This window comes from Silurus aristotelis, assembly GCF_946808225.1.
Source record: "Silurus aristotelis genome assembly, chromosome: 28".
NCBI classification, from domain to species: Eukaryota; Metazoa; Chordata; class Actinopteri; order Siluriformes; family Siluridae; genus Silurus; species Silurus aristotelis.
In genome coordinates this window covers 5457766-5476206 of record NC_139601.1, presented here as the reverse complement: position 1 = coordinate 5476206, position 18441 = coordinate 5457766, and the positions used below count along the sequence as shown (strand labels likewise).

Below are 18441 nucleotides of genomic sequence, written 5' to 3'. Positions count from 1 at the left end.
TGCGTGAAATCAGTTGCCATCCAGTGAAGCCACAGAAAAAAAGATAGAGGCTCAACATTTATTAAATAAAGGTAGCCAAAACTATGGAAATGTGTTCTGCAGGGCTAGAGCATTTCTTACTATTGTCTAGGTCTGAGTTGAGGAAACAATACACACGACAAGCTATCATACCTAAGGGATGGATGTGGTTACAGTATAAAAACAAACAGAGGGTTCTCAGTGTCACCAGTTCTGAAGGACCTGCTATTTCCTACCTGTGCTACATTTGCTAGAAAGAATGTGAGTACTGTTATTGATATTATAATTATTATTTTAAGAAGATGGTGATGTGCATGTCAGATTGTATGATTGATACAGCTTTAAATCACATTGTGGACTTTATTCCGCATTGTGGAATTCATTCTGGATTGATTTTTAACCCATACACTTCTGTTTTTGTTTTTTTGTTTTTTAAGCATGCAACATTGTGTTAAATGTTCACTGCTTTTCATCATTCCCATTATTCAAGGTAAGTGTTTTTCTTTGCTTATAATGTAACTACAGCATATCTAATCCAAAAAACACCATTAAATATCAAATCTGTTTGCAAATCCATGCAAATGCATAAGATGGAGGCACGGTGGGGCAAAGTCTAGGGTTCAGTTCTCCATGGTTCCTCGTTTCATTTTACTTTCCAAAACATGCTATTAGATGGACTCATTTATTCATTTTCAGTAACCTTTCTATGTCAAGGTTGAAATGGATCTGCATGCCTATCCCAGAAACATGGGACACAAAGTAGTAGAGCACAAAGTACAGCATATCATTCAAACTGAAGCACATCTATAGGCAATTTAGCACATTTACACTTGCTATAACTTTACTACAATGTAACTAAGCCTAAAGAAACCAATTCAAAGAGTGAGGTGAAACCCCACTCAGGCAGTAACTTGAGCTCAGCATTGAAGCCAGGACCCTGGAGATGTTATGTGAATTTTTCACCCTAAATTGTTCCTAGATAGACTGATATCCCAGCTAATGTGTTAACTCATAACCAGTGTTTTCGAGGATAGGCTCTGGCTCCATCTTGACTTGACCTTGACTTTGATGGCTTACTGAAGATGAATGAAAAATCCATTTCGGGATAGATCATGACCCATATGAAAGATTCCAAGTAACAGGAGCTTCTTCTCATCACAGTTTCCCTACAGCAAAGGATCATTGGAGGCCAAGAGGTTGAGCCTTACTCTATAAAGTACCAGGTGTCCTTACAGTACAACAATCAGCACTACTGTGGAGGAACTCTAATTCACCCGCAGTGGGTGGTGTCTGCTGCACACTGCTGGAAGCCGTGAGTACTGCAGCAAATATGCTTAAATAAAGCTGCCTGCACTCTTGTTAAATCTTTTCCCTGCCTAAATCCAAGCTTTGAATTTGATTAAATGACGCCCTCAAACTAACTTATATTAAAAGCAAAATCTATCTAATATCTGCAGAAACTATTTGATCAAAGTAGTGCTAAGTGAGCATGATCTCTTCAAGAAAGAAGGAGTGGAGCAGGTGATTAATGTCGCCAGAACCCTGGTCTACTACCTCTACAACTACAGGACATTTGATAATGACATCATGCTCCTGAAGGTAAGTGAAAACAAGCCCTGATTTCAGGCCACTTCAATTCTTCATTTGGTTTAAAGCAAATTTTTATTGTTTATCTAACGCTACTCTCCTAGAAACAGGTTCTTTGGGTAGTTAAACATTTTTTAAATTTCCTTTTAAAGAGGTTTTACTTGGATCCTCTTCAGATGGGGAACTCTAAGAGTTTTCCTTATAAAGGGATGAGCCAAAGTGATCCTGAAAGGTTTCAGGATTTAGCTAAGAATGCACGGTAACCTGGGAATAAAATCAGATTTGTTAATAAAATCTCAAAATCAGAATGATCAGAAACTGAAGGAAAAAAATTGCATTTGTTCCCCAGAAAAAAAGTGTGGCATAATCCTTTACAGGCAAGAACTTGCTTATATGTCTGAGGGCGATGGATTCTTAACCTTTAATCGGTCCTTGGGGTCTATATGACCCCAATCGACTTTTCCTTGATTAAAAAAAAGGGTTCCCTTCATCTGAGTGGAATAATATTTTGTGACTTTTCCTACATAATCTATCTACACACACACAAAAAAACTGGGCTTGATTCGGTTGTTCTGAAGGTATGTAAAAAGATTTTTTACACTTCTGGTCTTCGGGGTCAATATGACCCCACATCGAAATGAATGGGAAATGTGAAAAAAAGTCAATATTTTTTCTTCATTTGTCAAAAAAAAAACCAAAAATCCAGCATAAATCAGAAATTTAGATCATCATTTAAGGGATTTTTTCATAAAAATTTAAGATTTAATATGCAAGCTTATGGTGTAGTTGAGGAATTGTGTGGTAAATAGGTACAAAAGTACTTCATATCTCCCAAAACACAGCATTAATGAATAGATGAGAAGTAAACAAAAAATATATATATTTTATTTGTATAATTAAAAATGTATATTTTTTGTATAATTTCTCTATCAATTGTTGGGGTCATATAGACCCCAAAGACCAGATTTGTAAACAGGAAACGAAGACCTTATGAGGGTTAAAGGAGAAATTTGTGTTAATGATTTAATTCACAATTAAATATATAATTAATCAGTTGCAAAGTATAACATTCTAATATTCTTGGTAATAAACTGAACATTTTGGGCACTATTGTTAGTATTATAAACTTAACCAAGATTTTACAACTGAAGAGTTCTCACAATATAAAGCATTAACTTTCATATCTGCACACAGAGCACTTTTATATTACTGGGCTGAATGCTAATAATCTGATCCAAGTGTCCTGACATTTGGAACAGAAAGAAATAATGCTTTCTTTGATCAAACCAAGTTGGTCAGGGTTTGTATTTAGGTATAGGCAGCTGTGAAGATGTTGAGCTTTGAAGGCCGTTCTCAGTGGTCCAACACAAGCAGTTTAGACAATCAAGTCCCCTTATAGTGATTCCTCCAATTCTTTGCTTCAGCAAGCTCATTGTCATAGTGCTGTGGCTTTACAGTGAAAACATATTACTAAATATTATCATTCTTACTAAAAAATCCCAGCAAGAAAAAAAAAACCTACTGATAGATTGATTGTGTTTCAGCTTGAACAACCAGCTGATCTGAATGCTAACGTGGAGCCGGTTCAGCTGCCCAGTGAAAACATGCCACCATTCTATGGGGGAATGATGTGTGCAGTAAGCGGCTGGGGGGTCACCCAGGTCTACAGCTATTACCTGTCCTCCGTGTTACGTGCTGTGGATGTACAGATTATACCAAACTGCCAGTACTACTATTACTCCAGAATAACAGACAACATGGTGTGTGCCGGCTCTCCACTGGGAGGAAAAGACTCGTGCCAGGTATGTCAGGATTAGACCTTTCTAGGATGTAAGTGAATGCTAACTGGACAATGCATATTGAATAATATTACATTCTGGTGGGAGGAAAGTCCTTTGGCAGATAAATGATGAAAAACAAAGTTTTAATAAAATGTAAAAAAAAAAGGATACATTTTTGGCACTGAATTATTTCTTGCATTTGGCGTTGTTGACCATTTATTTTATAGTAATTGTTATGAATCTGGATTTAATATTAATTACGATTTCTAAAGATTAATAATGAATTTGGACATAATAAAAACTTCCATATTAAAAAAAATAAATGAACAAACCAAATATTGGCATGACTGCGGTAGCATTTGTTCTTATCTTGTGTTTTATTTATAAGAGATTAATTTTTTTTAGAATGTCTCCATGTAGGAACTTTAAACATATTATATGTAAATATTTCTAAGGAAAGCTTATTTTGTGAATTTCCCTCTGGGAGGACTAAAGTCTATATATAGTCTATAAGTCTACCTATATAGAGTATAATTAGAATTTATTTAGGAAACCATAGACCCTTAAATATCAATAACCACAAACAGGAACCTATTTAACAGTAAAGGTTGCACTGTAGTATGCAAATTAGACAGGTATTTTCCACAGACGCACAGTGAAGCAATGCGTAGCCTTGCTTCCTTCTAGCCACACAGAGCAATAAGTAAAATCCCAAAATCGAGTTTGAGTTTATGTGGTGGTTCCTTTTTTTATGTGGGGTTTTCCAGTTTCCTCCCACCTCCCAAAACACATCGTACAGTAGGTCGATTGGCTACACAAAATTGGCCAAAGGTTTTGAAAGCTATTTGTGTATATACTGTACACTGTTCCTGGAACAGGCTATGGATTCACACCAACCCCAGGTGAATGAACACAGTCAGAGGACACTTTAGACTTTGTGAGGCTGTGGACACCTTGACATTTTACTTTTAATTCCTTTTAATGGCAGGGTGACTCCGGAGGTCCTCTTGTATGTAACGGCTACTTTGAAGGCATTGTTTCCTGGGGCATTGGTTGTGCCAATCCATATTTTCCTGGTGTCTACACTAAAGTCCGTAACTACATCCGCTGGATCAACTGGATTATTGACACCAACAGTGACTAGACTTTTTATGTATTTTGTTGCTGCTTTTTACAGGAAGAACTGACATATTGCAAGATCAGTGAATATATACTGCCTGTCAGACATACTGTATGGGGACGCACATCTTTCCACATAGCATTCATACATTTTTCAGTATCACAAGTAACGAAAGCTCTTACTGACATTACTGTTATTTAAAAAGATATCTTAGTAAGTGGATATCTAGTATATATAATATTCCAAATTATAAATTATTATGAGATTAATATAAATCACATTTAAGTTTGCTTATTCTGTTTTTCAGATGTTTCTTTATATATTGGCAGATCATTTTGATTCTGACAAGGAATACTGTCAGAAAAAAATTATTGTCTTAAAGCATTAGATAAGTAAAATATGTCTTAAAAATATATTTTTTTAAATATATATTTGGTTGATTAAAATCTTTTAAAATAAAATATCAGAAACTATATTTGCAATTGCCAAAATTTCTAAAATACCTGATATATTTGGACCCAAACTGAAGGCAGTTTATGGTCTTGATAGCTTTTTTTTTTTTTTTGGTTGAATATTTAATCAATTAAAATAGTTGTCAGGATGCTTATTTAATATGCAACATCTTAGAACTGATTTTTATTTTCAGTGAATTTGTAGAACAGTTTTTTTGCAGACAGTGGTGTATATAAGCTATAATTATCTTGACAATTAATCTTAATATGTGTACAATAGAAGATTGTACTATAATTAAAACAAACTAGCCAGATGACAGAAACCTTAATATAATGGAGAAATCACTTTATAGTAAGGCTATAAGTTTATGGTGAGCCTTGTGTTTGTGTTGATGTGTCAGTAAAAACTGACAGACTTGTAATGTTTGCTGATGAAATGTCATTCTACCCTGCAAAAAAGCAGTATAAGACTGTGCTGTAATAAAAAATGCATGCAGATGCAGTATTTTCACTTGGGGGGAAAAATAAAATGGTGGAATAAAACATTTAAACAGTTTTTATTTTTTTAATACTGCACTGATGGTTTCCACAGGATTTCAATGCTATAACCAGGTATAAACAGCATTATATTTATAACAAAAAAAGATATCACTAGGGTAGTTTCCGACAATATGAGAAAACTTGTATCGTCCAGGCACATTATTTCAAATAAAGCTTTAACTTTTAAAGTGAAAGTCGATTTCATCTAAGAAAAAAAAATTACAGCCATCGCTCAGTGACCTTCGACTTTGATGTGGTTATGTAAGTCAAGTTCGCTCGATGCATTACAACACCCTGAATAACATGGGGTTGGGGGTGGAGTGAAGGAGGAGAGAAGATCCCAGAACAGGGATTGGCTACGTATCAACTCAAATCTGAGCGGAGAAATAGTTAAGACAGTCAAAGGATGCAAAGGGATGAGGGAAAAAAAAGGAAACACTGCACTGTAGTTAGAGAGAAACACACAGAACACCTACACACACAGAAAGCAGAGCCAGATGGGAGACCTGAATGGGAGACCTGAACTGCTACATGGGGTGACAACAGGCTTAAAGATAAACCCCTCAGGGGTAACGGGGCTGATCCGTCAGTCTCTGGAGGCTAAAACGTTTGCGTACTGTCCCTACAGCAAGTTCAGAGTTGGGGCTGCACTTCTGGTCAATGATGGCAAAGTATTCACAGGTGAGAAAGTGTAAATAAAACATGTTGTTAGACACCCAGTTAGAAAGGAAACACATTTCCAAGATTTCATTATGAAGGTATTTTTTTATAAACGGTTATAGTTTTGTTCTATCTATCTGATCTATCTGATCTATCTAATCTATCTATCTATCTATCTATCTATCTATCTATCTATCTATCTATCTATCTATCTATCTATCTATCGCGGTATGTATTAAAATAGAACACACACACACACACACACACACACACACAGTATTCATCCCATCTCTACACATAATCTATACACAAAATTCTCAGTTCCTCAAACTGTTTAAATAATATATACAGTATGATGCTATTGGTTACATAAGCAATGTCATGGGAGGACTAGCATGCAGCTCTTAGGCGTTTGAATGCACTGGAATCATATCTATAATTTAAAAAGGTAAGAAGAAAGAGGGAAAAAAACCCCCACCAAGATTCACTGTTGTAGCTCATTTCAGTTGAACTAAAGTTATAATGAAGAAGAGAAACCACAGCAAAACGATGTCGTGGCAACTACATTAACACTCACAATCAATTATAAGATTGCAAATAGAAGAAATATAGCTGAAAAAAACATTGTTTATGCATGTAGGATGTGGTCACTCACTTTGCTTATGATAATGGACGAAGAGGACATACTGTACCGTGTTTGTGTTCTAAAAAAAGAAAAAGAAAGGATTAGTAGGGTCATCATGAACACATTTGGATTTCATAACAAATTCTACTATGTTAATGATTAACATAGTGTTTGTTTCTTAATAGGGAATTCATGAGAACGGTGAATAATTTATGGTCTATAATTTGGCAATTAAATTACAGTTTTCTGTTTCTTATTAATGTATAATGATGGGAAGTCATATTGCTTAGCAAATTAACTTTAAAAACATCACAGGACACAGTTTGCTCAACCACACTGCCTTGTTGTTAGCAATGTCTGATTTGCCATATGTATTTTATTTTTATTATTATTATTATTTTGCATCTAACCTCTTAAAAATTAAACATTATGTATTATATTTAAATAGTATTATATCAAAACTGTGTATCTAGAGAACTAAGGAATAAAACCTGATAAAATGTGATCAAAAATAAACAATTCGAAAGTGTGATGTGATGTAAATTAAATTTCTTAAGCTTATTAATCTGCATGTGTTTTACTTCTGTTATACAGGAAACATACTTAATATTTATTTAAGACATATATATATTTACTTAAGACATATACTTCATACATTTCATTTTCAAGTACGTTCCTGTTATTTCTTACATCATGTACCTTGTTTTTTTCCCCCTCCTCTGTGTCTGAAAGAGTAAGGTAACAAAATATACAGTTTTTCTCATAAAACCAAAAGAACTGTTAAATTTTAAGCACTGAAACTAGAGACTCCTTCCAGATGTGCTGATTTTAAAACCAGTTTATGCCGCCATCCAGTAGTAAATGTGCAGCAAAGCATTAATACAAACCTGTGCATTGAATTTCAGATTGAATTATTGTTAGGAATTTTCTAGAACTTTTTTAGTAGGAAAACATTGTTATATAATTCCTTAGGTAGCTTTATTAACCTGATATTAAATTAAGAAATGTATCACATTTTGGTAATTTTTCTCCAAATAGGCTGCAATGTGGAAAACGCCTGCTACAACCTGGGCATCTGTGCTGAGAGGACCGCCATCTCGAAAGCCGTATCAGAAGGATACAGAGACTTCCAAGCCATTGCAATAGCCAGGTACAGAGTCATACTGCTATTAAATAAATACATCTACATAACAGATTTTCTTGCAGCAGTCATTTACAATAGTCCTCTCTGCTTTGATAGTGATATGAGTGAACAGTTCATCTCCCCATGTGGAGCATGTAGGCAGTTCATGAGGGAAGTAAGTCATGTGTCAAACTTTAATTCCTTAAATGAGGAGAATGTGCAGAAATGACTGTAACTTTTAAATATCCCATGTTTCACTTTGTCAGTTTGGTGGCAACTGGGTGGTGTACTTATCCAAACCGGATGGTTCGCACGTGGAGATGACAGTGGAAGAACTGCTGCCGGAGTCTTTCGGACCAGAGGATCTGAAGATGAAGAGGGTGCACACTATTCTAAATGAATTTTGACTCATTTTTCACCCCATTTATAATATCATGCAAATACAGGATCTTATACAAGCATTTATTACAGTGGTTAAAGACATCAAGGGTCATCAAGACACATGGTGATAAAGATTGTTCTGGGATTTAAAACTTTGAAAGCGTTCTGAAAGACATGTAGAAGATGGAATGAAGAAGCTTCAAGGCCTGTCATAAAATAAATCACTGGGTTACATGTGCATGTGTCTTCCTCTCAGACAGAGTTCAAAGTAGAAGCATTTAGAGCTAAACATTAACTATCTAAAACATCCTGCACTTTTATCCTGGTGATTCTCGTTTTTTTTTTTTATACTGCTGGCAAAAAATAAACCAAGGTTTATTATTTTTGGTGCTGATTTGTAATATGAAAAATTCATATTACATCAGTGAACTTTTACATGTAAGTGTCTTTAATTGTAATGTTAAGCCGTATTTAAAAAGACAGTTGTGTGTTAAATAAAGTTGCTGTAAATTAAACATAAACCAATAGTATTGTCTATTACATGCTAAGATATTTACTGTCAAAGATCTTAGGTAAAAATACCAATAAATAAAATGACTGCAGTAATAAATAATTTTATTTATGTATTGTTATTGGAAAACAATCACAGAGGTGGTGTAACAGACCCAGGAATCCCAAATGTCCCAAAATGCTCAACTCCTTTTAAACCACAGCAGTTATTTTTTACTGTTTTGATTGCAGAAATTGTTGCACTTTTGATCCATGATATAGTTACTTAGGTTGTAGTTAAACAGTACTGGGACACAAAGTCATACAGTACACAAAGTTGGAGGTACACAACTGTATAGGAAGTCTTTGGACGTGGTAGAACGAAATGTGCCCATCACTTGAACGAAGACCCCAAACCTGTTCCAGCATGACAATGCCTCTGTGCACAAAGCCAACTCCATGAAGATATAGAGTGGAAGATCTTGAGTGGCCAGTTATAGAGTTCGGGACCTCATCCCTTTTGAACACCTTTGAAATGAATTGGAAAGCACCCAAGGCCTCTGGATATCAGCCACCCTTCAAAATCTAGTGGAACATCTTCCCAGAAGAGTGGAGATTATTATTATAGCTAATAAAAAATAAATGTGGAATGGGATGGTCAAAAATCACACAAGAATCTTATGGTCAGGTGTCCACAAACCTTTGTCCATATAGTGTAGTTCATGTTACCACTTACATAAAAGAAAGATATAAAATTTCAATTTACCACTACATTTTTTTTTTATTATTCCTTATTGGACAAGTTACATAGCACTGACACGAGAATCCTTTCATAACATGTCATCATAAGCACCTCCAAGCTTTTCCGTAATATGTGATTTTACCTTGAAGAAATACCACCACCTTCTGACTAGTCAGAACAGTTTAATCTAGGCTGTGGTATTCTTTAAAAATAAACAGAGTCTGGATTTTGCAGTCTTTGAGTCAAGTTTATTTAAGTTAAACATTATGAATAAGACTTGGAACAAACAAACAAAGCGACATCTTATAAATTAAAATATCTTTCTTCAAATAATAGTGAAATCATTTGAGGCCAGGTCTTTAGAACTTACCTTTGAGAAAAGTTTAGACCTTCTCAAACACACACGTGTTAAATTAATGTTGGACGTGATATTTTACGCTGGGGAAAATGTAAACGTGAGAAGTTTTTCCATGTGTCAAAAGGTGAAATTGGGAAAAAAAAAAAGGCACTACATGCGAGAAGTCAAAGCAAAACATGGCAAATATTTTTTCCCCTCATGCAAGCAAACATTTCACAATCACACACACACACACACACACACACACACAAAAATCAAGAAGTAATAGCGCTTTCAACAGGTTTAGTTTGGTTATATAGTTTAGAATAAGAAGCACATTCAAACCGTGACTGACCTATCACAGCTTTAGACCAGCTGTGGATTAAAGATGCTACAAAAACATTGGACATTTCTGCTACTTAAATTATTAATGCAGTCAGCAGTAATAGATGATCAAGCCATGTATCTTTAGTAACGGTTTTTAGGGAAATAATGGACAGATCATTTATGTATTCTAGTCAGATTCGCATCTAAAACAGCATTTGTGGGTAAAAGAAAATAGTTTCCAGCACACAAAGGGCAATACTGCCATTTCAATATATCCCAAAATGGTAGTTATTTTGTTACATAACTAATTTCTGTACAATAAATATCTGGCACATGGTCAAAGACAAACTCTCACTCATTACGTGTGTTTTCATTCTGAGAGGAATTTCCTCTCGTCTGTGCATGAACCGATCAGTAAATGTTCCTACAGCAGAAATCAGCAGCTAAAACAAAGTCCAAAGACTAACTTCCAAACTCCCCCCCCCCACCCCCCCCCACCCCCCAAACCACATTAAAATAACAAGGTTGGTAGTGCAACCCCTGCTGGCAGCAAAAAGCATGTACCTGGTGCTACCATGAGGAAAGCCAGTGCATAATCCAGAATAATGTTCTGTGTAAGTATATTTTTCTAATCAATATCAGATATTATACATAGACTGTACCTGCGGTCAACTCCCAGTCTAACATCAACAACTCCTGCTTTTGACAATATACAAAAGCCAGAGTGGAGTCCAGACCTGATATTTGAAAGAGATTCCCACGAGGTTTCAAACCCACCTCTTTATTTTTTAGGGGTTGTAGAGTGAAGATCAGGCCAGACAGGAACGTGGTGTCTGGGCAGTGTGCCCTCTGTCAACTTCTCCATCCATAGGTTCAGTCGGTCCAGTTTGTGATGAAGCTGTATAGCGTCATCCTCATCCTCTGTGAATGTGGGCCTGAACAGGCAAAAGTACTTTTTATGGCCATTAAGGGCCAGCACATGGCCGGTGTAGTCCAGTCTACAGGAGGAGGCGCCATCTTCTTCCTCATCTTCTGAAAGCCTGGCAGAGGGCGCCAACTGCAGGAGCGAGTCCATCCACCTACTGTGTTTATCGGTATTAAGGAAGGAGTAGTGGAGAGTCTGATAACTGAAACAAAGCACACAGTTACAATTAGAAACTTTCATGAACTCCTTAATATTTTATATAACAACCAACAATTAAATTACAAAGAAATACAGGAGCACAGTAGGTAGCTAATTTTCCAACAAGCTGAGAAAAGGTTTGAATGGTAATAAAAATGCCAAAACATCAGTTATATTCAACATGTTTGTTTTCTACTTTTGTTTCAGGAGCGTTAAAAATTTCCTGTAAATATTACCATGTGGAAAAATCTGCAGTGTGTTTAAAAATGCAATAACCCATTATGCTAAAAAAATATATATATCACCAGAATAATATAAAGCTGAAAATACAAGTAGTAATTTTTCTTGCTTTGTGCTATAATTTGATTCAGGGTGAGAAAAGGAAAAAGAAAAATCATAATTTAACAGTATGTATATAACGTACACACATCAGAATTCTTTGGATGTTTCTCTGGAACTTTTTACCACGGTGCAATTTCTCCTACTTCTTTATTTTTTCCTAAAAGTACACTGCAGCTACTCCCTGGAATTTGCTTCACCTATTTATATACTCATGAAAGTGAACTTGCAAAAAACAAAAAAACAAAACAGCACAAGCCTCACCCTGAGAACGAGTATACTTCTTTGGCAAACTTCTTCAGCAGGACCTGTTTGGACGAGTCTGTAAGAACCAGCACCACGTTGATGTGTCCCGGTTTTAATTTCACCAGATTGCTATAATAAGTCATGTCTGTCAACTCGGTCACCTCTACAAAGTTCTTCTTTGAAGGACGACTGGGGAAAAAAAAAGGAAACTTTTTTTTAACGCAAACAGGAATCCAAAATCAACAGTTTTTTTATATTGGTTACTTGGCTATAAACTCCTCACGTCATTTGTGTAGTAGAAATGCGTTTTAGTTCAATTGAATCTATTTTAATATGAAGCATGTAAAGATCCAATCTGTCAGACCTGGATGCATTTTCCGTATCTGAAGAGCTTCCTGCCGTCTTTGGGGATTCTTTCGCCTTCCGCTTGGCTGTTTTATCCTCGGAGTCACTGCAAAATGGTTGATTTTAACATTAAGTCATGGCCAAGCTACACAGCGATGAGTCAAACTTGTAAAATGTCCGAAGTGAGTTTCAGCTCCTACCTGAAAGCCTGAATGATGACGGTGCCAAACAGGATAAAGAGAGCGGAGAAGATCAGAGATACGATGGGCATCACCTCTCGCCTGAGGAAGACAGAGAATCTAATCAGTGTTTTACAGCAAAGTGCTTGCACCCTATGGCCTTTTAATACACTGAAACTGGAAGCTTGTTTCGGTCTGTTCAGACAAATGTATCGGCTGTATTTTATCTAGAGAAGAGATTTCATGTTTCATTGTACACTCCACAATTGTGGAACCTTACTGATGAGAAGAAGTGACTCCTGAAACTTCTCATACTCACCAGTTTGAGTAGAGAATTTCAAAGCAGATATGAGAAAGGTAATCAAAGGCAGCATTCACCCAGCGAATTAGAAACATCTGGAATTAAGAAAATTACATTTCAAAATGAGACTGGAACCGGTGAATAAATCTTTTTGATTACACTGTGGAACAAATCTAATTATTTCTTCGCTGCAAAAATGCCTTCAGTGTGATCTTTGTGTTTTTTTTGTATACAGATTTATTGTTCTGTAATCCGATCAGACCTCGGATGCAGCTATGTCCTAAACCGTGCAGGGGAGACTAATGTTAGGTAGTTAGCATTCAGCACAAACATTTTGTTGTGGATTATGTTTGTCGTGGGTCTGTCGTGCTTGCTGATACTGTATAGGTTTTTCATATATATTTTTTTTTACAAACATGATTGGTGGAGGGCAGAGAGACTCACTGAAGCGAGCTCATTGTTCAGTTCAGGCAGCATGGCATCATAGGTAAGAATAGTTGGGTCTCTCTGCAGGAGCTCCAGCTGTTCGTAGAGGCGGTGCTTATCATCGTCACTCCCATTCCAACCTGTCACTGTCCGGTACAACACCTTTCCTGCAGCACTCCGCCTCTCTAAAATAATCACCTGTTATAATGAATACAGAGAAACACACGAAAAGAAATGTAACATAACCATCATGTAAAAAAATATAGAATAAAATAAAATAAATCTGAATTCTAGGGTAATATATAGATACACAAACACATTCACGAGTGTGTAAATATTTGTAAAATTATATTGTTGCCGTCATCAAAAGATTGAAAAATCCTAAATTGAACCATTGTAACTCTGGGACTACCTGTATAATACTCTGTATATGTGTATGTGTACATGTGTGTGTGTTCGACTCTGACCTGGGGTGGACTCATGTCTTCCTTTTTGAGCAGTGCATCACAGAGAGGCTGCTGCTGCCTCTGATACACATAGGCAAATCTCACCACCTCTTTAGTGTTTGAAGAGGCGAAGTCAAAGAAGGCATCATTTACAGGCACAAACGTCTCATCCTCCCCAGTGATGAGCAAGACGCAGTATCTAAGAGAATTAAAGAACACATTAGTCACATTAAAGTTCCACTGAAACTATGCTATAAAGTTGTTTTAACAATTAATTTAATCATTTACTGATTTGAAAGTGAAATTTGAGAAAACACTCCACAAGCATGAAAAGGTTAAATAAATCAGTGTGGTTAGAAAATCATCAGGTTATTAGAATTTAAGAGATGGAGAATTTTTTATACAAGTTCTTTGAACCAAAGAAGAAACTGAAGAAGCAGGACTCCTTACTTCCGACGGCGATGGAACTGTTTAACTGGACAAAGCTCGTCAAAGAACTTCTGATTGACCAGGCGTGGCACCAGAAGGAAGCGGTTACTAGAGACAAACTCATCAACAGTCTGCTTTTTTATTCCCCTGGACTGGAGTGTTCCAAAGCAGAAAGTTTTAGTTAAAAGATGTGTAAAGACAAGACATTGTAACAGCCACAAGAAAGAAAAAAGAAAAAAAAAAAGAAAAAAAAAAAATTCTATATATATAGTTAATTTTTTTGAGCTATACTTTAACATGCTATTGTGTCAGTCCTTCCCCACCTGTATTGCGTCTGCAGGCTTCTCGGTGTTCTCTTTAAACAGCAGCATAGTGGGCGCGTACGTGTTGACGCTGAACTTCTGCTGGATACGCGTACTCTCGCTATGAGCTACATACCCAAACCTCACAAAGTCTCGATATGCAAATGCAGACAGCTACAAGCAGAAGAACACAATAAAAAGGTTCATGGTAAAGACAGGGTGGTTAAAGATAAAATATGGAAAGATTATCTTAAAGTAATGATTAATAACAGAATGATCATCTGCTGTGGCCTTATATAGAAGCATACTGATTATACTTAATATTATGTGATTTATATAGTCTGTGATTTCTATATAGGGTATATATATATATATATATATATATATATATATATATATATATATATATATATATATATATATATATATATATATATTCAACAAAAAGAAAGTATTTCACCTTGTAAAGGAAAGGTGCTGAAGTAGCAGTGTGAAAAAGAAGAACACTAGGTTTGTTCTCGCCCTTCCAACCGTTCAAAAACTGTATGTAGTTATCATCCGTCACCTAAAAAATAGAGAGGCATCAAAATCTTTTATTTGTCTTATATTAAAGAATGAAACAAAATATGGGGTTTTTTTCCTACACACATAGTGCAACCTCGATACTCGCAGAGGTTACGTTCTATGACCCCTCACGACTAACAAAAAAATCACGAGGTTTTGACTCTCTCCTTTTGATGGTTTCTTTTTAAAGGAGAATTGTACATGTACTGTAGTGTAAACTCCAACAAAAATTATTTTATATATATATATATATATATATATATATATATATATATATATATATATATATATATATATATATATATATATATATATATAATAACACCAGCAGTTCTAACATTGTACCTGGCACATATGCTTATGTTATAGTTCTAACCTTTTCGACGAGCTTCTGAGGAAGCAAACTTTCCACAAAGTGCCTTAGGTTCTCTCGGGACACAGCGTTGTGAAAGAAGGTCACTCTGCCGTTGATGAGTGCCAGAATGGAGGGGGCGCCACGAGCTCCGAGATGATTAGCTAGCCGCTTCTCATAACCGATATCCACAACGCCGATTCCCACACCTAACAGCAAAAAGAGTGGAATATATAAGTTAACCTATATTCAGTCATTACATTTTTTCAAACAGAGGCCTCAAAAGAATTTTCTAAATGTATGCAAATTAAATAAAAGAAAGAGACTTATTTTTGACAATACACACCTAATGGCTCCATATCCTGAACCGTTTCCTTCCAGACAGGTTCGATGTGGATGCAGTTAAAACACCACTCTGATGTAATTTTAATCAGATAGGGCCTTTTAAAGCTATCCGGCACCACTTCGTTCATATACTTCTCATACTGAAACAGGTGCTTGCTATCCGTGAAATCCCGAGTTGACTGTGTGAAACGAAAGAACGACTGATCAAAGTAAAAACTGTCATGGAAGTGGTGGAAACCGTGCGGCGCCTGATTGTGGTGTTGGTTCTCGTCTGTCTGGCCGAACTGGTCATAGTTCGCTCTGCGATCCTCGCTCGACAGGATCTATAGGAGACAAGACAGGTTAGAGGAAATAGGCACACTCAAAGCAATTCAGTTCTAACAAGCCGTGCCTAATCTCACCTAAACACCTCACAAAATACTTAGGGTAGCTTCAGGGAAGGGTTTATAGACAGATGATTCAGATTTTCGAGACAAAGTTTAAGTCTAAACCTACCTCGTATGATTTAGTAATCTTGATAAACATGTCCTCGGCGCTTGGATCTTTGTTCTTGTCCGGATGCCTATAATAAAGCACATCACCATTAATTCAAACCATTGATACAGTGTTATCAGGTGAACACATTAATGCAGCATTACAATTACAGATCTTGAAATCTGTCATCCTCCTCATGATTCCTCACCACTCTTTGACGAGCTGTTTGTAAGCCTTCCTGATTTCAGCCTGACCGGCGTGTCGGGACACTCCCAGCACCTTGTACGGATTGAATTCAGATGCTGACACATTTCCCAAAACAAACAGGATTACAGCCAGACGGATCACGCATCTCAGTGGCTTGAAGAGCACACCCATCTTCTCGGACTCAGGCAGGCTGCTATTAAAAAACATTTTTAAAAAGTGAAATTAAAACAAGGCATGTGTTTCACAGTCATGTGTAATTGATAAAGACAAGAAATTCAATGATACAGTTATTCAAACAGATCGGGTCAGATTGGTAGACCTTTTCCAGGTGGTCAGTTTATTCTCCGGCTTCATTATAAATGTTTGGGAGCAACAAGAAAGCATTTAATATGGAGGTTAAAAAGAACTGACCAAATGAGAAAGACTGTCTAGAAATGTCAATTTAACCTGTTTTGGCAGCCAGCATTTTTCAACCTTGTTCAAACAAAAATATTTTTCAGGTTAGGGGTCTGACTTTTGAGATGGATTAAAAAAACCTTTGCTGTCAATCCGCCACATTTCACAAATCTCTATCAATGGCCATGTTTGTATAATCAAGTTTGTATGATCCATGTTGTGCATGAACACAAGATCCCCTACAGGGAAGCCTGTGAAATAAAACTCGAGGACAGTTCCAAAGAAAAGAAAATGAGTAAATAGTGGATTTACACTTGTAAATAACAATCTGAGAATCTGGCCAACAAGCTAATAAAGCCGGCTAGTGACTGCTAATGAATAATGCTAACATGGCTGCCAAAGCGAAAAGAAATACCAACTGTACACAACACGACACCAGACGCTTTTTAAAGCGAAACAAACAAAATAAAGACTACTCACAAAACCTCAAATGGACCTATTTGCATGAAAACATGCTCATTGACAAGCACCCATGGGTAGGTCCCGTTGCTAGGCTAACATTTTCCCCCAGTATCACTTCCGGTTCCGGTGAAGGGTGGGGGGGGAAACTTCTGGAGATACAAGATAAAAGACCTGAGAACTGAACTGCTCTGTTCACGGGTGATCAAATAAATGATCAAATTAAATAAAAAGAGAGAATTTGAAAGTCCAGTATATACAATAATATAGCATCACATACTCACCTGGTACACTTGCACGTTTTCTATGACACGGAATTTTTTTTATTATAGAATTTTTCATTGTATTTGATGTTTTCATGTAGTGTTTATCTGTAATCTATAAATATAGTTTCTGTTATCCATCCATCCATCCATCCATGGATGCAGAAGGTGCTTTAGATGAGTCAAAATGTGAAATATTTGGCTGTAGCAGGATCCAAGTTGTTTTTCAAAAAGCTGGAGGTACAATAACGAGTGTCTGCCGGCAACAGTGAAGCATGGTGGCGGTTTCCTGCAAGTTTGAGGCTGCATTTGAGTTGAATGAGTTGAAGATTTGTTCAGGATTAATGATGTCGTCAATCCTGAGAAATACAGGCTGATACTTATCCATCTTGCAATACCATCAGAAAGGCTTCTGATTTGCCTCAAATTTATTCTGCAGCAGGGGCACAACTCCAAACATACTGCCAGTGTCATTAGGATCATTAGCTTAGAGTGCAAGGAATCCTGGAAGTGATAGTTTTGGCCCACAGAGTCCTGATCTAAGCATCAGTGAGTCTGTATGTGATTACATAAACAGACAGAAGGATTTGAGACAGCCTACATCCACATAAGATCTTCGAGAAGTTCCTTTTAAAACTGTGTGTATCTAGAAGAATTGATGCTGTTTTGCAGGCAAAGGGTGCTCACACCAAATATTGATTTCATTTAGATTTTTCTTTTGTTCATTTAGTTCCTAATTAGTTGATTAATAAAAATAATTTATTAAAATAATTTGTATTAATCAACAAAATATATATATACACTGTACTGTTCAAATGTTAACCAATTTTTTATTTGTATAACAATCTAATGTCTAATTTCACCAATTTCTATGACGCATAAAAATGACAAAACGCAATAATTTCCTGCCCGGGATCAATAAATTATATCCAAGTCTAATATTATTATTATTATTGAGGCCGTTATGACCTTTTTTTTTTTTTTTTGGATCATTGATCATTTTTGTAATCATTTTCTAAAGTGATCAGTCTTTCTAACTTTTTATGCTATACTGGCCGATGGT

At 36.1% G+C, this 18441-nt stretch overlaps 3 protein-coding genes across 6 annotated transcripts; 2 read left to right on the top strand and 1 right to left on the bottom strand.

Annotated features, from left to right (window-relative positions):
- The first annotated feature begins 3 nt into the window (after positions 1–3).
- Positions 4–4790, top strand: LOC310722003 (trypsin). 2 transcript variants are annotated; one of them, XM_083534293.1, is made up of 6 exons: positions 4–279; positions 456–508; positions 1180–1330; positions 1476–1617; positions 3150–3407; positions 4375–4790. In XM_083534293.1, exons 2-6 carry the CDS (start codon positions 457–459, stop codon positions 4528–4530), a joined length of 759 nt encoding a protein of 252 aa, XP_083390419.1. In that variant the 5' UTR covers positions 4–279; position 456; the 3' UTR covers positions 4531–4790. The 2 variants fall into 2 exon arrangements, with proteins under 2 accessions (XP_083390419.1, XP_083390420.1); XM_083534294.1 differs by having other exon boundaries at positions 4–508.
- A 1068-nt stretch (positions 4791–5858) lies between these two features.
- Positions 5859–10118, top strand: cdab (cytidine deaminase b). The gene is made up of 4 exons (XM_083534319.1): positions 5859–6179; positions 7822–7933; positions 8024–8081; positions 8173–10118. Exons 1-4 carry the CDS (start codon positions 5996–5998, stop codon positions 8311–8313), a joined length of 495 nt encoding a protein of 164 aa, XP_083390445.1. The 5' UTR covers positions 5859–5995; the 3' UTR covers positions 8314–10118.
- Positions 9745–17265, bottom strand: dnajc16l (DnaJ (Hsp40) homolog, subfamily C, member 16 like). 3 transcript variants are annotated; one of them, XM_083534112.1, is made up of 15 exons: positions 17133–17265; positions 16262–16450; positions 16075–16141; positions 15581–15902; positions 15259–15443; positions 14779–14883; positions 14340–14492; positions 14038–14168; positions 13609–13786; positions 13160–13339; positions 12734–12810; positions 12436–12516; positions 12255–12341; positions 11909–12079; positions 9745–11309 (listed from the first exon to the last, which is right to left on the bottom strand). In XM_083534112.1, the coding sequence occupies exons 2-15, from the start codon at positions 16429–16431 to the stop codon at positions 10964–10966; spliced, it is 2253 nt and encodes a 750-aa protein (XP_083390238.1). In that variant the 5' UTR covers positions 16432–16450; positions 17133–17265; the 3' UTR covers positions 9745–10963. The 3 variants fall into 3 exon arrangements, with proteins under 3 accessions (XP_083390238.1, XP_083390237.1, XP_083390236.1); XM_083534111.1 differs by having other exon boundaries at positions 17137–17261; XM_083534110.1 differs by having other exon boundaries at positions 16262–16453; positions 17137–17248.
- Positions 17266–18441: the final 1176 nt, after the last annotated feature.

Coding starts and splice junctions, on each gene's coding strand:
- dnajc16l (XM_083534110.1), bottom strand. CDS start 17,162: ATGCAAATAGGTCCATTTGAGGTTTT. Junction 14,493..14,778: donor CAGCACCTTTCCTTTACAAG/GTGAAATACTTT, acceptor TTCTGCTTGTAG/CTGTCTGCATTTGCATATCG. Junction 14,169..14,339: donor AGCCTGCAGACGCAATACAG/GTGGGGAAGGAC, acceptor GGAACACTCCAG/TCCAGGGGAATAAAAAAGCA.
- LOC310722003 (XM_083534293.1), top strand. CDS start 457: ATGCAACATTGTGTTAAATGTTCACTGCTTTTCATCATTCCCATTATT. Junction 1,618..3,149: donor ATGACATCATGCTCCTGAAG/GTAAGTGAAAAC, acceptor ATTGTGTTTCAG/CTTGAACAACCAGCTGATCT. Junction 3,408..4,374: donor GAGGAAAAGACTCGTGCCAG/GTATGTCAGGAT, acceptor TTTTAATGGCAG/GGTGACTCCGGAGGTCCTCT.
- cdab (XM_083534319.1), top strand. CDS start 5,996: ATGGGAGACCTGAATGGGAGACCTGAACTGCTACATGGGGTGACAACA. Junction 7,934..8,023: donor CAAGCCATTGCAATAGCCAG/GTACAGAGTCAT, acceptor CTGCTTTGATAG/TGATATGAGTGAACAGTTCA. Junction 8,082..8,172: donor GTAGGCAGTTCATGAGGGAA/GTAAGTCATGTG, acceptor TCACTTTGTCAG/TTTGGTGGCAACTGGGTGGT.